Below are 19,474 nucleotides of genomic sequence, written 5' to 3'. Positions count from 1 at the left end.
AGTCTAGTGGCATTACAATTACGTGTGGCCCTTCATAACATAATGCAGGGGTCGACAACTGTTCACAAGTGCCGTACCCAGTCTTCATTGCCTCTTCTGGCACCGCCCCTTCCCCCTGGCCCCACCTCTCTCCCATGTGACATGGACCCAGTGCCTTGGCCAGGAGCCACTCCTGGCCCCAAGCAGCACCATGCGGCAACCACTCCCCCCTCCCATCCACGGTCCTTCCCCCCCAACCCTCTCCCACATGACGTGGACCCAACGCCCTGGCTAGGAGGAGCCACTCTCAGCCCCAAACAGCACTGCGCAGCAGCCGCTTTCCCATCTCGGGGCCCACCGCTTCCCCCCGCCCCTTTCATTTGTAATGTGGGCCCAGTGCCCTGGTCAGGAGGAGCCACTCCGGCCCACCATAAGAGCAAGAATGTCTGATGTGGTTCTGGCAGCTGAAAGTTTGGGGACCCTTGCCAGTACTGAGTCTAATTTCTGATGCCTTTTCTTTGGTACAAGAGACTCTGATCTGCCTCTTGGTACCAGTAGCGCTGGAGATATGCTGACCAATGTGAAAGTGCTCAGCACCCAGATCAATGGAGAGGGCTCAGATGAAGGCCACAGTACTGATTCCATGAGCAGATACTTCAATCTGGCTGCCCAGTCTTTTTTCAAAACGGAGCTTAAAGCCTTTACAAATGCCATACTTGTCACTCATGTGAGCCTCCCCCAAGCACTTAGAGAGCTAGGGTAAGGGTCACTATTTGGCATAGCCTTGCCACAAGAGTGACAGCACTTGCACCCAGAAAGCACAACATACCTCTGGTATTGTGGCCAGTCGCCAAACGGGGTGCCGGGACCCGCCAAAACAACAAAAACAAAAACGTTTTAATATTTACAAACTAACTATACACAGTATTTTATAAAGTTCTTGAAAAAGACTTGAAGAAGTAAGCATAGGGAGCTCCAACAATGATCACAGGTGATAGGAAGGAGCTGAGTGGGGCCTGGACGACTCACCCCTTATGCCCACATGATATATGTGAGACAGTAAAGCATGCTGAAGTAGCCCCAAAGGATACTGCTAATGGTAAAAACAAGCACACAAACACCTACAGTAGAATGCACATGTCACTCGAAGAGAAAATTCATTTGAGATACTGTTTCAATAGTTCCTCACACTAGGCATTTTAAAAATAGAGCAAGAAAATAAATAGGGATAAAATGTTGGAGAAATTGTGAAAGAAGAGATTTTATGCACATATGGTGAACATGTCCAGTCGTTAGGGAGTACTGGGATGCAATCCGTAATCAAATATCACACATGACCCTTTGGTAATCCTCCTGCAGTTTCCTAGCAGCAATGGTCATACAAAAGGAAATAGAGAATTAATCTCTCATCTGCTAGTAGTTGCTCGGCTACTGATAGCTTCTCTCTGGAAAAAGAAAAAATAGTCCAACCATAGAGGAATGGTTTAAAAACATGGGAGGTTGTTATGGAAAAATTAATCAATCAATTACATACATACCGAGCAAAAAAGAAACAAAGAGATACCTGACTACCTTTCATTCAGACAAATGCATTCTCCTGCAAAAAGAAAAACCAGCACACCTGTCCAATTTTTTAAAAATATTAACATTTGATAGACACCTGGTCTGTTCAGTATGTGTAATCAGAGACTTCACTCAATCTAATAAAAATCAATAGAAATAACATGTACAGGTGTTGTAATTATGCTCACTCTTTAGTATGGTAGCACCCTGTTAAATAGGGAGATTTGATTTTCCTGTATAATGTTCTCTTTGAACATAAGCTCACTATTGTAATCATTACCATTTTGTTTCTGATACTTAAGTGGCAAGAATATGTAAACCTCTTAATACTTCCTAAATAAATAAATAGGTAAAAAAAAAAAAAATATTCATGCATGTACATGCACGTGCACATATTCCAAAGAATTGTGATCAGGAGCATTTTCAACATATTGGAAAAAGGTTTCCCACCCAAAATAAGAAATAATGACTGCAATTCCAATAAGTGATACAATATTAAAAAATTAAAAAGCTTTCTATTTAGCCTTGACAGAGGCACTGTATCACCATCACTTCCCTCAATGTCAGTTCACTTTAGGCTGCTTTGCACAGATTCTCAGGACAAAAAACCCTTTTCATAAAAGGCTTGTCATATTCAGGAGGCCCATTTCACCTCTGGATCTAATCATTCCTGACACTTCATCCAGAGCATAAAAGATCTTACAGGGCCTCTTTCTCTCAACAGCAATTTACAAAGGTGGCTTGCTTTATAAGATTAATTCATCAGGATTCTCTTTGCAAGCTTCACTACAGCATCTTTCAGTCCAGCCAATTCAAGATCGCATAGCCTGAATTTTCCAAGTTCTCTTGTCTGGGTTTAGTAACAAGTCAGCCAAAAGCAAGGAAGTCGGGGGGGAGGGTGGAGAGAAGAGGCTTCTTCCAAACACTGAAATCTAGGATGCTTAAATTTTAGAAAGAGGGAAGGACACATATACTCAGAAATTCTATTTTTCACGTCATCCAGGTGATCAAAGTTCAGTACAGGAGTTTGTGTGGCCTCCCTCAGGGCAAATGAATTATCTTACCTGCAAATTCTCTTACTCTGTTATCCCATCGTTTTAAGTTCTACTGCATTATACTGAAGCAGCTCAGCTAAATTCATAACTTTCTGATAGAGAGGAAGGAATGCTGAGTCCTGATGCAGTAATTCCTCTCTTGCATTACTGGAGGTGCTACTTTTAACTAAGCCATCTCAGAATGACTCCCCAGAATATTAAATAAACAAACCGAAAAGTAAGACGAGACTAACAACAAAGGAAGGAGCAGTGATTAGCATACAATTCAGTCAAACCAAAGAATTCACACCAGATAAATCAAAGGGCTCTTCTCCTCCACAAAGGCTATATTCATACTAAATTTCAATTTTCCGTATTTTAACAGACCTGATGAAGAAGCTTGCCCATTTTTTAAAATGTGAAAATATATATTAGTCTATTTTCATATTCAAAGAGCCGAACCATTTTTACTCCAACTTTTCAAAAGTAGGCATTCATCTTTGGCAGAGACTAAGCATGGAAAACTTCAATCTGAAAGGTGAAAGTTTCAGAAAGTTATAATCAACTGAAAAACAGAGGGTTAAAATGAAAATGCTAACACAGCCTTGGTTAGTGCAGTTGGTACCACTCCTGCTACAATCAATGCCAGCAGTACCTTCTCCTCCTCACGAAGGTTCAGCACTAAACTGTACTGAGGATCTGACAAGACTCATACTCCAAGACTACACAGTTATTTTTTTTAATAACAGCAATAATTTACAACAGCAGCCTATAGTTACCAAAATGCATCTAGAAGTTTGCCCATCCTTCTAGCTACTAAATTCAGGTCCCAACCCTGTATGTGCTGCGTGTTAGGCACATGCATTAGTCTTTGCAGGACCCTGGCCTTAGACTGTGAGCTGTTATGGGTAAGGAATCTCACTTAATTTGTGCAGCAAAACATCAGGCACATTTACAGAACTAAATACGTAGATACCCTCAAATTTCATTCACTGCCATATGATGAACTTAAAAGAATCCAACTGTATTTTTGTCTGGCTTGTGGTGGCACAGTGCAATGGAAGGCACTTTACATGGCTGCTAGCTGGACATGTGCAAAGAATGCTTTTACAAGGTTAAATGCCAGTTTATCTCCCGTCTCAAAACTCCTATTTTGCCTTTACTCCTTCCCCCCTCCAAAAGCCCTTTAATGACGTGGCCCAAGAGAACAGTTTGGTGACAGTTCCATTACTCAAACTGAAACATGGGAGCCCAGATGAAATGAAACCTTACCTATGCAGTCTCATCACCTGGGGACATAAGCAGAATAGAATGGCTGACATGAAAGCTCTACGGTCTGCGTTATAATACAGCAATGTCAAAAGAATTCTGCCAGAAGTAAACACCTCTCTTCCCAGGCTGCAGTTGCTCATGAAGCAGACTAGTATTATACTGCAGGCTTCACCAAAAGGGTCCCTATAGGAATTAGGCTTGTAGCAGAAATGTCGTCCTAAGCCCAATGAGGCTGTATGTTAAGAATGTGCCAACATAAAATAGCCCCCTATAAGGGGAACAGCTTCCACAGTCGATTGTCATTTCTGTTTTTTGGATGAGATTTTCTAACTCCCACCCCTCACAATGTCTTCTGTCTTCTCTTATCACTATGCATAACTTGTGTCTCAGAAATTCCAGCAGACGAAGAGGAGGCCCAATTAACAGCTTTTCTTTTCTTCTACCCATAGAGTCATGAAACCTACTGGAAGTCTTACCCACAAAGAAAATCAGTCCATCCATCTCTGACACCTCTAGCATTGTGATGAGCAGAATCTTGAAAACCCACTGTAGTCAGAGGCACATAACAGCAGAGACTACTAACCCTCTTCTGTCTATTGCTTCCATTAAAAAGTCAAGCTAAGCATACTAACCGGACAGTTTCGCAGGTCTCCCATGGTGCTGGCATTCTGTAGTAGCTCTCCAAACATATCTGGAGTGGGTTTCTCTCGTCTCTCCAGCATGCAAATAGCTTGATTGCTTCAGTTTGAGAAGAGTACGGAGAAGAAAAGTTTATTAAAAAGTTGAATAAATATACATTTTCATTTAGCATTTATGCCACAATTAGAAAGCTGAAAATGGAAAAAACACACTCTATAGTACTTTAATTGCTTATTTTTACATTTAATTTTTATATATTTTGAAAATATTTTAACGTGTAAAACAGACTTCATTAGTGAATTCATGCATCTTCTGTGAATATGTTGCAGAAAGAAAATGGGAAGTTAAAAGAGATGACAGACAACAACTCAAATTTAACTTAAAATTTAGATTTTAAGCTAAAACAAACAAATGTTTCAAGGAATATTTAACTTCCAGTTAAAACACATTTTTACAGCAAATAAGTGCTTTCCTTCAGAATTTGCAGCTCAACCACTGCAACACTATTCTGTTGCACAAGAACTTCTATAGGTGAAATCTTATAGGTGAAATTATAAACAACAGTGAAGCAGACATTTAATTGCATTATCCAAGTCGAAAGATTGCACAAAAGAAACAAATAGAATTTACTTTTCTCCACTAATGCTATTTGAAAATTAATAGTTTTAGCTTAAGCAACGAAGGTAAAGAATGTATATAAACTCAGCATGACTTTTATGTTCATGGTATTCCTTGAAACTCTACAGTCCAAATAAAATTTGAATTTTATTTGAAATTCTTATGAAAAACATTAAATAGGTTGTTTAATTTTTTAAATGAATAAAATCATTCAGATAAACAGTGGCAGGCAGAGTTAGAATCATAGAATCATAGAATATTAGAGTTGGAAGGGACCTCAGGAGGTCATCTAGTCCAACCCCTGCTCAAAGCAGGACTAACCTCTGCTATATCATCCCAACCAGGGCTTTGTCAAGCCGCAGCTTAAAAACCTCTAAGGATGGAGATTCCACCACCTCCCTAGGTAACCCATTCCAGTGCTTCACCACCCTCCTAGTAAAAAACTTTTTCCTAATGTCCAACCTAGAGACCTCCCTCCCTGCAACTTGAGACCGTTGCTCCTTGTTCTGTCATCTGCCACCACCGAGAACAGCCTAGCCCCATCCTCCCTAGAACCCCCTTTCAGGTAGTTAAAAGGTACCTAAAAGGTAACAGCCACAAGAGGGAATGCAGCATATGCTCAGAGTCCTTTTGATATACTATCATTCATAATTTCCCCCCACTGATTTGCATGACAGGAGCGATGTCTGATTTTCAAGACAGTAGCCAAATCCTTTTCACTTCTCCATGGCATGGCTCTTATCCTGGGCAGCAGGTGGGCAGTTCATTTATTTCCATCTCAATCAGGATTTCAAAAATAGATGGTAACCTCAGCCTTTTATAATCTTTGGTCAGTTTCTTGTGGGTAATCATGATGTCACCAGCATCTGGAGACAGGAAAACATGCTAGTCTCCTAAACATGCATTCAACAGACCTAGGCTTCATGCATTTCAGTCAAGAGTTCATGAATTTTATCCTTTATTTATTTGAGCAAATAGTTTTAGCTTTTTTTTAATTAATTCCTTTAGTTTCCTTTTTATGGCAGTCTGGTGTCATTATGATGTTATAACATACAAACAATAACTCAATTACCAAGAAAGGGTAAGAGGAACACTTAAATTTGATTTCTTGATTCCTACTTATGGGCCTCTATATTTTAGCTCTATTTATCATACAGAATAACATGTACATAATTTATTTTTTTAGTCTCAGCATAAGACATCTGATTGAATTAAGTCTAAAACATTTTCATATAGCTTCAGTAAAACTTCCCAAAGGAGGAATGATGCTGATATCATATATAGTCTTCTTATTCAGGCTAGTTATCTGTGATGTTTTTTTCATCTGGAGGGCTAAGAAGAACAAGTAAACCAGTGCTTAATAATGCAATGCACCTTCTATGGGCTTAATAAGTGGACACTGACCCTTTTTAGGGCTTCCTTATGACTAATATCACTGTGAGTTCTCTCATTTCTTTACTAAAAAAAATTAGTGTATTTGTTCATCAAATAAATAGTTAGCCAGAAAACTCATTTGGGGGATTTTTTAAGAAAATGATTGGTTGTTTTATGTGCTCCTGATGGTCAAACTTCCACTGTTCAGCACTGACAGCTCTTAGTTATCTTCATGCAAATTAACAGCATGAAGCTGCTATTTAAAGCTGAAAGTTAAAACAAATAATTACTCTTGCTTTTCCTGATTTCACTGATCCATCCTAACCCAAGTGCGGCACAGGATTTTACAGATAATCTCTGTTTAAACTGAAAGCCTATAATAAGATTGTAATGATGTTAAGAGCCAATATAAAGTAGCTTTGCAGCAGAAACAATATTGAAAGAGTCTGACAGGGAAGATTTCATGCATACGAACCACAGAGATGCTAATTTTAAAAAATTGGTTTAATGCTCATGAAAGTGAGGGACTTAATCCTAACCTGAACAACCCTTTGCTATTTCAGTTCAGCCCACCATACAGTTCTGCCAATGCAATACAATATTGGCCTGCATTACTTTATTCTGTTCCAGTTTTCTAGGTACCACAGCTGTCAATGCTCTTCAGCCCTGAACTCTAGTACTACTCCTTTCCAGTCCTGCTCATTAACACAGCTCTTCAAGTACCTCTTCCTCTGTTCTAGATTACTCCCTGACATAAACAGTCCTCTTTTTCTACAGCTCTGCCAATGCACTTAAATTCTTGATCTGCATCTACCCTCCATCCTAGTCTTCTGTCCCACAGAAGCCTTATGGTTCCAGATCACAGATATTCTAGACCTCCACTAATTATGAGCAGAGAATGTTCTGTATGTTGAATGGTATGACAATGAAGAAAAATGCCAGCACCAAGATGCTACTGTAAAGGTGAGCTCTTTTTCCATATAAAACCCCAGACTCACCAGAGTGAAGTGGTGGAGATGTAGTGTACCATCTGGATAAAAGGCAGAGGGTCAGAGGTGGCTCCACAGCTGGTACAGACACACTAAAACAGGAAGGGAAAGCAACACCATGAGAAGATTAAACTGAGTTCATGTCACATATTGCTGTGCCTATTTCTTCAGACATGATGCCAGATTTCTCAGAAACTAAACCTAAATGGGAAGTGGGTGCTTTGTGTAAATAAAAAGATACTATCATCTCACCTGTTCAAACAAGGTCATTGCAAACTTCTGGTGAGAAATGCAGTGCTGAGCAGTGCAGATGTCCTCTTTTGACTCATCTGCAATGTGGAAATGAATCCGCATCAAGAGGTTCTCCTATTCCCAACGGAGGGAAAAAGTGAAAAGGAAGTTGATCATTTGTAATGTAGACAAACGAAAATGAATTACACATAATTCACTACACTATCTCGGAAACACTGAAGTAAACGCTGTGTTAAAAGTGACATTTTACAATAGGATGGAGTGCTCTTGCCAACATTCTAAATTATTTTGGGAACTAAAGAGATTGGCATTCCATTGATATGTAACAAAATGGCTACCAGGTCTCTCATCTGGAATGCTACACCAATTAACCTTTTTATTAATTTACCAGCATATCTGCAGGTTCCATCATTATTTGTTTTGACAAATTCTCAAATGTCAGTGGGTTTTGGCTTAATTGTAATAGACACAGCAGTTCTGCAGCATTTAAATACTGGACTGCCATTGTCTGGAAGACATCAACCTAACTGCATGCTCATCATTCTAGAGTAACCCTTATTGATTACTGTATAATCAAAGGATTTTTACACTCTGTCCATCCAAAACCCTATATGAAGGAGAACTTTGTAACATGAAGAATCTAAATCTCTAACAGAGAAGAGCTCAACAACTAATGAAGAGGCAGATGAAATTCTGCAAGAAGCAAGATTATTGAACACAATCTGTTTGACAAGCAGGTACCTAGAGATTATTTCAGACAACTCCCTCTGTTCTCTACATCCAAGAAGCTCTTGTTTCAGGGTCCCCCTTAGTATGCGAATATGGATTTATGGTAAGAAGGCCACAGATAACCTCTACTGTTACTATTTTAGCTATTTAACTTGAGCTGCCTGGATGGAAGGGAGACAAGCCAGAGGGGACTGGCATATCTGGGGCAGATTAAGCATTAGGCACAAACTCCCCAATTCAGGCTGCCATCTTGTGTTCCAGGAACTAAGCGTTCATTTCTCCCCAACCCCAAAATTAAGTCTCTTATGGTTGCAAAGAAAACCTTGAAATGGTTAACTGAGTGCAAAGCAATGGAGTGATGTCTGCCCTAGGGCTTGTCCACACACAGAAGTTTGATCAGTTATACTGCTATAGTTGCAATGCCAGTATAGTTAAACCAACATCAACATGGATGCTCTTACTGCAGCATAAGGACATGTCTACACTACAGAGGCTGCAGCGGTATCTCTATGGCTCTGCAGTTGGGCCATTGTAGCATCATATTATAGATGCTTCCTACATCAAAAGAAGGGGTTTTTCTCATCGATGTAGTAAAGCTCTGCTGTAGCTCTTCAATGTAGACATTGCCTATGCTGACAGGAGGGACTTTCTCATCAGCATAGGTAATCCACATCCCTGAGAGGCACTATCTAGGTTGATGGAAGAATTCTTCTGCCAATCTGGCTTTGTCTACATGGAGACTTAAGGTCAGCTTAATTATGCCGCTCAGTGGTGTGGATTTTTCATATCCTGACAGACGTTGTTAAAACAGCATAATTTGCTAGTGTAGACCAAGCCCTAGCTGCATCTACAGTGGGATCGACCTAATTACATGACACAGGGCTTGAAATGTTTCGCAACCCTGAGTGCTGTAGACCCTGAGTCAGTCTCATTTTTAGTGTAGACCCAGCCTAAAGCTAGCAACTTATGTCACTATATCTACGTCGCTGAAGGGTATGGGAAATCCACACTTCTGAGCGACGCAGTTGTATCAACCTAACTCCCAGTGTAGACAGTGCTAAGTTGATGGGAGGGCTTCTCCAGTCAACATAGCTACTACCTCTCAGGAAAGTGGAGTACCTACGCCAACAGGAGAAGCCCTCCTATCTGCATAGGTAGTGTCTTCCCTCAAGCACTACAGCAGTGCAGCTGCTTCAGGGCAGCTTTTTTAGTGTAGATAAGCTCCAGCAGGGCTTTTTTTTAGTTTAGCTTAAACCTCTTCCCAAGCAATATAAACAAAGCAAAAAAAAAAAAAAAAAGCTCTCTTGTACTGAAATAAGAGTGTCCACAGAGAGTTAAGCCAGTATAACTCTATCATTTTAAATTCACACCAGTATAACTTTCCCATGTTGACAAGCCCCTTAGTTTGCAGGCCGTTTAAAGGGTTGCTTATAAAACAGACACTCTCAGAGGTGTGAACCGCCCCATTCATCTCAATGGGTTGTTTATTCAGATGCCCAATAATGAGAAGTCTCAACTGTACTGCTGATTAAAGCATGCAAGAAATAAGAAAAACTTTATTATGAAGCTATGCCACTGTCAGTGATGTTTCACTGTACTTGGAACGTTATCACCACTTAATTTATTTTCCTAATTATGAACCTTAGAGCCAAAAAACAGTGCTTAGCAGTTTATGTATTTACACTCTAGTGTATATATCATCAGAACATCCCTGTGAGTTAGAGAAGTGATATTATTCTTATTTTACATATGGGAAACCAATTTATTTTGAAAACTCAGTAATTTTCTTTGAACTTTTTATTTTAAAATTCCTTCTGGGGTGGAAAGAATACAACCCCTCTGCACCCTCCTACCCCTCTATGGCCAAGTTTGCAAACTGCCTGCACCACATTCTGATGGCATCTCTTGCTGTGGTTGAGCCATTCAAAGGGGATGGCTTGTCAGTCAAGGTGCTTCAAACAGCTCAGATGCTGCATATGTCTAATTAAAAACACATTTTAAAGTTGCTACATCACAGTCTACGATCAGAACTACATAAGCATCCCAACTTTATATACCTAGCCCAGATGTCCTGCAAGAAGCTCAACACAACTAAGTGTTGTCACACAAGGAAACTATTGCCCCCTTTGGTCAAGAAATTTACCCTCTTAAAGCTCTGGGCATTCTATTCTAGTTTGTCACAATTTTGCAAGGCAAGGAGTTGCCTACACAGGCCCTGTCCAAACTACATTTGAAATGGTCAGCAAAAACTGAGCACAGTTTCAGCTATAAAACTGAAGAGGGACCATGTTTCTATTCCTCATTCATTAGTAATGGTCCCCAACAAAAACACACACCTGAACACTCCAAACTTTGGACTCAGGACCATCTCTCTTTTATAAGACACAGTTTATATACACACATGCCTATCAGAGTCAAAGTAACTTAGGCTACGGCTACACTGACGGTGGCAAATTCGCCACCGTCAGATCGATTTCTCTGGATCAACAGCGGTCAGTGCATACCCGCTCAGTTGATCCAGAAATCAACATACTAAGACCAGCTACAAAAGTAGCGCAGCGCAGTGCAGACGGAGCGCAGAAGAGAAGCTCAGCAGTCAATGGGAGTTACGCAAGTTTTCTGTGTACTTTGCGTAACTCCCGTCAACTGCCGCCGAATCTCACAGGTAAGTGTAGACAGGGTCTATGTGTGGTGTTTTCTATACACCCTTGCAAGGCTCATCAGACACCCTTATAACGGTAATACACAAATAGCATACTCACAAAACATTCAGCAGCATCATCCATGATGCCCAGCTGGAAGCGCTGTTCATCCTGAAAGGTCTTTGCAAGAGCACTGCGCAGGGCATCAGAGGGCAGGACTTTCTCACTGCTACATTGGAACTGATTGAAAATACCCTGGTGGGGAAAGAGAAAGAAATGTCTTCTTTATGTCTGTGGTAGAAATATTACATATTCCTAGCTGGTTTAATAGGCTCTGGGAGGTAAACAAAGTGAAAGCACCTTCTGTATCTAATTCCCACTTAAGCCTGGTCTACCCAGAAAATGTATTTGTCAGGGGTGTGAAAAATCCACACCCGAGTGGCATTGTTAAGCCAACCTAAATCCTTGTGTAAGACAGCACTAGGTTCAAGGAAGAATTCTTCCGTCAACCTAGCTACTGCCTCTCAGGAGATGGATTACCTACACCAATGGGAGAACTCCTCCCATCAGCAGCATCTACACTGAAGTACTAAAGCAGCACAGTGCTATAAGTGTAGACAAGCTCTTGGTATCTCTTAATCTGCTCTGTTCCATCCTGCAGGGAGATGAGCAAAGCCTGTGGAATCTTGTTTACTGTATCAAGTTCAAATTTCTTGTCCTCATCTTGAAGGCCCTTATGTTACTCTGCTCTATTTCCTACCTTTATCCAACATCACATCAAACCACAACCTTCACCAAACGTCAGTCTCAAACTTTGCCATTCTTTCCCTTGCACAATTGTCCTCATGTTTTCACACACAATCTAGAAGGCATGGAATACCGCCCTGCTCTGGTCCTCTAGGCCACCACTCTAATAAGAAAGGCTATACAAGATCAGACCAGTGGTCTTTCTAGTCCACTATCCCATCTCTGACAATGGCCAAAACAAGATGATTCAGAGAAAGATGCATGGAACCTCTAAGTGAGTGATCATGGAATGACATGTATATAGGGGAAGTTTCTTCCTAACCTCATTGGAGGTTGGCTTATGCCTGAAGATTGAAGGTACATATCCCTTCCAAACATGTGTGTTTTTTTAAATACAGTCTAAAGTAACTGCGCATGTTACATAATCCATATAACTGTTCAATCTTTTTTTGAATCCCACTAAGTTCTATTCTTCAGTGATATTTTGTGGCTCTGAGTTCCTAGGGATAGGTATGTGTTCTGTTAAAAAAAAAAAAAAAAGTCTGTCAGTTTTAACTTTACTGTCTTTCAATTTTATTCAAAGTCCTCTTGTTCTAGCACTGTAACAGAGTAAATAGGAGTGACTATCTTGTCTTCTCTAGACCATTTGTTATTTTGTACATATCTGTCATGTCCTTTCCTTGGGTTGTTGGGTTTAGTGTGTGGGTGCTGGTGGCCTGATATAAGGAGGTAAAACTGGATGATTTGGTGTTCCCTTCTGGCCTCCAACTCTGACTATTTGGCATGATATTTTCAGTATAGTTTTCCATGCCACTGCTTGCATAGCCTCACTTCTGTTTTTGCTTATTTTGTCTGCTGCTGCATGCTGAGCACAACTTGCCTAACATTGTCCGGGTCTTCTTCCTGAGTGGAACCCAGCTATGAGCATAAGTAGGTCCAGTATGTATGATTCCTTCCAATCTAGATTACATTCAGTTTACCAACACTGAATTTCACCTGCCATCATGTTGCATCATTCCTTTTATTTGTATCCCTCCTAAGAACTCACTTCTTCAATTATGTTCACAAGAAAAGAGTCAATAGTAATTAAATAAAAGTCATCATTCCCTCCTCTGGGCTGCCTAGTGTTTTCTGTCTACCCCTCTCCCCGGTCTACTTTAGACTCAAATCTACTCTCTGTACAGTGCTAAGTATGTTGCCAATTATTCGCAAGGTAGAAAAACCGAGCTATGGTCCAAAAATAGCATTATTAAAGGAGCCAAATAAGTGGAGAATGGAGAGGCCTGGAGTCACCAGATTGTTGCTTTGTTTGCTGAGCTATCATCATTGGTCTCATTCCTGAGTGCACAGCTGTAATGAACATCTATAATCATCTTGGTCCCTGTGTCACTTCTTGCCTCTAATTATAGACAGCTTTTCCCCAGCACTGAGATGCTGTTGTGCTGGAAATGGACTTTTTGTATCTCACTTATTTTCCTAGTTTAATTACTGTTATTGGTTTCTATATAGTGTCAGGAAATGAACTGATGAATTGGGATAAAGTTTGCTAAGCCCTACAATCTTGAGTGTTTTTAGGGAACTAAAACTACAGCACAAAGCCCCTCTGTTAATAGTAACAAACAGGTTCCTGTATGTTACTCCTGCAAAGAGCAGAGGAGATTTAATTAAACCTCATTCTCCTCATCCCTCCCCTCCCGCCCCCCGTGATGTACTGCAAGTACTCTGTAACCCCCATATTCATCATTTGTATGTGGTTGTGATATTTCATACAAAGCAGGCCTTGTAAGATACCATAGGAAAGGTCCTGATCTGCTAAAACTCATTGTTCTGTCAAAATATGCATATCGTTAGTGTGTATGAAGTTAGGAGATTTTATTCTATGGTTGTTATTGAAATATGTTGAGAGTTTAGGAGATGCCCACTGCTAGCTCTCTCAACAAAGGAGGTGATTTTCTCCCAAACGGGCATTAAGTGACCACCAAGAACCACTGACCATCAGGGAAATTGTAAACAGATTTACAATTCAATAAGAGACAGTTGCGCAAACACCACACAATGGGGGCTGCTCAACTCTGTGATTCAGCAAGGCCTACCAGGACATGTCTGAGCCACTGTCTTTCCTGGGACATGAAGGGAGAGTATTAAATAAGGGTCAGTGGCATCATGAGACCACCTCTCTCCTTCCACGCCTACTCTGAAGGCAACAAGATTGCTGGGAAGACAAAGACTTTGAACTAAGAAGACTGGTCCCAGGCTGAGAAGGAAATTCTGTCTATATATTAAGAATGGTAACCTGCTGCAACATCCAATGAGGGTGAGGAAAAGCTGTTTGATTCAACTCTCAGCCTGAAAGTTTAGGATTTAGATTGCAATTTTATTTTTATTTCGTAGGTAACTATCTCTGACCTTTATGCCTCCCACTTATAATTACTTAAAATCTATCTTTCTGTAGTTGTTAAGCTTATTTTAATGTTTTATCCTTATCAGTGAATTTGTCTAAAATACTTTGGGAATCTGCTCAGATTATGAAGGCTGGTGCATGTCCATCATCATTTGATGAAGTGTCAAACTAATTAATGAGCTTTCACTGTTCAAAAGAAGGTCTTGAGCAGTGTAAGATGGTACATTTCTGGGGTGCAAGGCTGGGGGGGGATTTGCTGGCGTTTCCCTGTATGTGGTTCTGGAATGGTTTAGTATAGTGGTTCTCAGCCAGGGGTACATGAAAGGAGAGGTCCGGGGATGCATCACCTCATCTAGATACTTGCTTAATTTTACAACAGGCTACATTAAAAAGCACTAGCAAATGCAATACAAACTACCATTTCATACATACAATGACTTGTTTATACTGCTCTATATATTATACACTGAAATGTAAATACAATATTTATATTCCAATTGATTTATTTTATAATTATATGGTAAAATGAGAAAGTAAGCAATTTTTCAGTAATAGCGTGCTGTGACACTTGTATTTTTATATCTGATTTTGTAAGTAATTCGTTTTTAAGTGAGGTGAAACTTGGGGGTATGCAAGACAAATCAGATTCCTGAAAGGGATGCAGTAGTTTGGAAAGGTTGAGAGCCACTGGTTTAGAGGGCATTCATGCCATTTAGCTATATGTGTTTCTGCATGTTGTTGACTGAGTGATAACAGCACCCTGAGAAGTTTGCTGCTTGTCACTAGCAAAGCATTTTGAGACAGACCAGGCTGAAGAGTTAAGAAGGCACAGCAGTCCCACAGTTCCAGGTTGTACCCCAGGGATCCCATCAGAGACCTCAATCCTGCTTTCTCCTCTCTCAAGGAGTAATCATGTTATCTTTGGATAACACCAAGAACATTTAGTACAGAAGAAAAGAGTAATGCATGACAGTCCCACTAAATATATCTAAAACTGGGATATCTCCATCAGCAACTAAAGATCTGGCAGGACAATATAGAGAGAGTGGGGGAATAAAGAAGATTGATTTCTTACTGTAGTTTCCAAACAAGCCCTATCAGGGTGCATCTGTACTCAAACTTTTCACACATTTGTGCGGCACCAGTGCATTTCCCCCAGAAGTAGCAATGTTGGAAATACTAATAATGACAAGGTTAGGCACTACAATAGTAAAAATCCCTTTGCCCTGTTGACACTATTATTTATTATCTGGTATTGTGATAGTACCTAGGGGCCCTGGTGTGTCTACATTGTAATGTAAGCCAAGGGTTTGAACACTGGCTCAAGCCTAATTCCCCCCACCCTTCTGTCTACATACAAAGTGCGCTAACCCTGGGCTCAAACCCAGGACCCTATGGATCTGAACCTGAGTCAAGCCAGGACCAAGGGTTCAAGCACTATTGCTTTGAAATCCAGATGCACTTCCATGGGACTCCACTAACCCTGGGCTTACACTGCAGTGTAGACATAACCTCACAGACCAGGACCCCACTGTGCTAGGCACTGTAGCTCTTCCAATATTGCTACCAGTGCAGCTGCTTCGGTGACAGTCCTAATGAAGAGAAAACTACAGAGCACAAGAAGAGAATTCCCTCCTCATACGACTCAGGCAATGCCAACCCTGGTTATCAGTTATGCTTAAATGGAAAGATTTCTAATGTACTCAGATCACTGTGTGGGCTAATTCTCAAACTCTGTTTTCTGCCTTGTGAATTGCTCTTTGAGGCCTTGTCTAGACTTAAGAAATAAGTCAACCTAACATAGGTCAACTCACAGCACCACTGTAATTACGGAGTGGCTGATGTTCACAATCCCCTCCTTGGGTCAGAGGAGTGCGACCTCACCAGGAGCACTTCCACCGATCTAAGGGGTAGTGTGGGCAGGTGTCTCAGCTGTGGGCTCCCAGGATCTCCGTGGGCTGCCCCCCCCTCCCCAGTCCCAGCCAGGAGCCTGGGGAAGCAGCTGGGGATTTCTCCCCTCCCCTCTCCCTGCCAGGAGCCGATGGAAGCTGCTAGGGACTTCTCCATTCCCCACTCTCCTCTGGAATGGCCAGCCATGTCTATTTCAGGATGCAAGTGTGTAGCTGACAAGGCTGCCCAGCTAGGAGTGGGATGAGAAACCCAGGCTGCTGCAAGCCTGGGTGGCTGGTTCCCACTCACAGCTGAGAGTTGGGATGAGAAGTCTTGGTGCTTCTTCACCTGCTCCCTGCCAGGGCAGCCTGTCAATTACAGGGCTGAGCCATGAAACTGACATGGCTGCCTGCCCCAGCAGGGAGCTGAACCAGCTGGGCTTGGGCTTTCTTGTAAATTTCATTACTCCAGCAGAGCTGTGAAATTGACAAGAATGACAGTCCCACAGCCGATCTAAGGGGACATTTTGTCTACATTGACACAGCGTCACCCTAACTATGCCGACAAAAGCCCTACAACTCTTGTGGAGGTGGTTTTATCTTGTCGAAAAAAACAGGGTAGTTTTGTTGACAGGGGTTGATTGCAGTGTGTACACCACCTTTATTTTGTCAACCAAAGCAGACTTTGGTTGACAAAACTCTCTAGTGTAGACCAGATCTTAGACTCAAAGATCAAAGCCAGACAATTTTCTAAATTTAGGTGACAGTACTTCAGGAACAAATCATCTCATTTTAATAGACTGGGTCCCCATCTTGAAATAAAGCAGTAAAACAAAAACTTTGCCCTTCTCTAGCACTTTCTATTAGATAAACTCAAAGCACTTTAAAAGCATTAATTAATATGCCTCAGCCACTTAGACATTATCATCCACATTTTATAGATGAGGAAATGAAGGCACCAATCTGCTAAGTGACTTGCCCGAGATCTTTACAGCAAGTGTCAGAGCTGGTGGAACTACCTCAATGGGAACTGTTGGATGTTCAGTAATTTTGGAAAGCTAGTAGGGTGACCAAATGTCCTGACTTATAGGGACAGTCCTGATATTCAGGTCGTCTTCTTATATAGGCTCCTAGTAAGTCTCTACCCCAGTTCTGATTTTTCATACTTGCTATCTGGTCACCTTAAAAGCTATCTACTTATGGTGTATAAGCATGAATTCAAGAGACTAACTTTAGGTTCCTTAAAAAAAAAAATCAGCCTCAGTTTCATTCATTTCTAGTCTATTATATGCAGCCTTCCCAAAGCAAATTAGTGAGCTGTTGAAACTATTAACCCAGTGCTACAGAAAACTGTCCCAATTCAAAAAATAGCAGCAGAAAAGTTGTGAAATTTGTTATTCACCACACCCACATCAGCTAAGCAATTCATTAACTTCAAAGAATTGTGGGAAGCATTTTAATTTTTACCTTAAGAAGCATAGGCTCCCACACCTATTCTGTGCTATGGATTTTACCATGTTTAAGCAACATATTTAAGCAACATATTTAAGCACCATAGTGCGCAATTACATAGTTTGACACTGTCTGTGTGGACAGGACCTAAGAGCGTTATAACTTTGTTAAGTAAATGCACAGCTTGGTCCACATAGGAAAGATCAACCTGTGTTATAATGTTGTTGTGCATTTACTGTTCTAAGCATGCTGCTTAAACACAGCAATATTTTTAGTCATTGGAGACCTAGCTGGAGTCAAGGCACTTAGATGTTGCCTTTCTGCCTTCCCTCCACTGTGTTTCCTAGGATAGGCTCTTTGCTTACCTTTTTACTAGAGCAAGACTTTCCTGTCACACAACATTAGATGGAAGGGAGTGGCTTCCCTGCAGTTTTATCACTTTAAATTATCCAAACAAAATATATCTTTTCTTAATCTCAAATCATGCCCTCACAGTTTATACTTGTATCATAACCCACTGCTTTCTGGCCTCTCATGTCCACATCACCTTGCTTCAGTACATATAAAACCCAGCTGCTAAAATCATCTTCCTTACTCAACCTGATCATGTCATACTCCTCTCTTAATACCTCCACTTGTTCCTCCTTCTCCACCACATCAAAGTTCAAACGTTTTGTCTCTGTCTTCAAGGTTGTACATAATTTCTTCCCCTTACTACTTCCCTCGTCTCATACTGCTTCCTGACCCTCCTGTTCTAATGATGCCAGTCTGAGTACTGAGTTCATCTATTTCCTTCAGAATCTTCTTTGTGCTTTCTCCCACACCATCCCCTCCCTACACACTGAACACCCTTCCTAAACTGGTCTGTAATGCTCCAAAACACCTAGCTACTCCCACATATCAAATCTAATGCAGCCTTCCTTGATCACGGTTTATAAAGGAAATGGAAAAAGCCAGCATACTGAAAGAGGTGACAGGTTACAGACATTACAGGATTAAAAAGAAGAATTATTGGGAAGGTCTAGTTTCTGGGTAATTCAGGAAAATAAGGTTGCTGCATTTATCTGTCAAGCAGATAAGCACAAATACAAATTTTTAAAAATTTAAACAATTCTGCAATACATAAACTTCTATTTTTTGCTACTGCTTTACCATAGGGTCAGAGCTTCATTTGGAAAGAGCACTATAAAGACGACTTTCCCAACCAATATACTACCTAATTTCTCAGCCAGTTCAGAAACTTTTTACAATAAATCTTCACTCCAAATATGCACCTAATCAGCAAACAAACAACAACCTTTCTGTTTCTGAAGGTAATCTAAACTTCCTATTGTCCTCAACTTTCACTTTAGAAAACACAATTTCTACAAAGAAAATTCACATTCTTCCTGCTTTTGTTGCACATGACAAAATTACTAATAGAGCAGCCTAACTGGAATTTATCAATCAATGGAGCATTCTTCTTTGTGAACAAAAAACACTCTGTCCTACATCCTGGCACTGTGGAGCTCCCAGTACAATCCCTGGAAAGAGAACAAACTCTTTGTGGCAAGCTCAGTACAGTGAACAGACTTCCCCCTCATCCCACCCCAACCCTCTCCGAGCTGAGATAAACAAACACCAAGAAACACCAAAATAAAATAGGGCACAGCAGACTTCAACATTAATTATAAATGAGCAGGCTGTTTTAGTGTCACGGTGGCTTTACTGCACATTGTGACAAAGACAGCTGGGTCAACGAGAAACCTTAAACTATGTCACAACCACTCAGGTGCATTGCTGGTGTAATGTTAGGGATTCCAGCTGAGGGCCTGCAAGCTGTAGTACAAGACCTCCTACCTGACTTTCAGAAAGGTATACATACAGGGTTACTTCAAAAGATTGGTTGCTGGTT

General features: G+C 40.8%; 1 protein-coding gene across 11 annotated transcripts in view; it reads right to left on the bottom strand.

Annotated features, from left to right (window-relative positions):
• The window catches only part of USP54 (ubiquitin specific peptidase 54), a 181,717-nt gene that overhangs the window by 67,668 nt on the left and 94,575 nt on the right, over positions 1-19,474 (bottom strand). For 10 of the 11 annotated variants that reach the window (XM_067537876.1, XM_067537928.1, XM_067537936.1 and 7 more), the window contains exons 4-7: positions 11,212-11,346; positions 7,721-7,834; positions 7,478-7,560; positions 4,481-4,586 (exon numbers count right to left, since the gene is read on the bottom strand). In XM_067537876.1, the coding sequence (XP_067393977.1) occupies positions 4,481-4,586; positions 7,478-7,560; positions 7,721-7,834; positions 11,212-11,346 (438 nt within the window). Of the gene's footprint in view, positions 1-4,480; positions 4,587-5,685; positions 5,959-7,477; positions 7,561-7,720; positions 7,835-11,211; positions 11,347-19,474 lie in introns of those variants that run through there. The other variant, XM_067537945.1, reaches the window with a different exon arrangement.

This window comes from Emydura macquarii, unplaced genomic scaffold, assembly GCF_026122565.2.
Source record: "Emydura macquarii macquarii isolate MOO-44397 ecotype Brisbane River unplaced genomic scaffold, CSIRO-AGI_Emac_v2 contig_67, whole genome shotgun sequence".
In the NCBI taxonomy this organism is placed as follows: Eukaryota; Metazoa; Chordata; order Testudines; family Chelidae; genus Emydura; species Emydura macquarii.
This window is presented reverse-complemented; position numbering and strand designations above follow the sequence as displayed.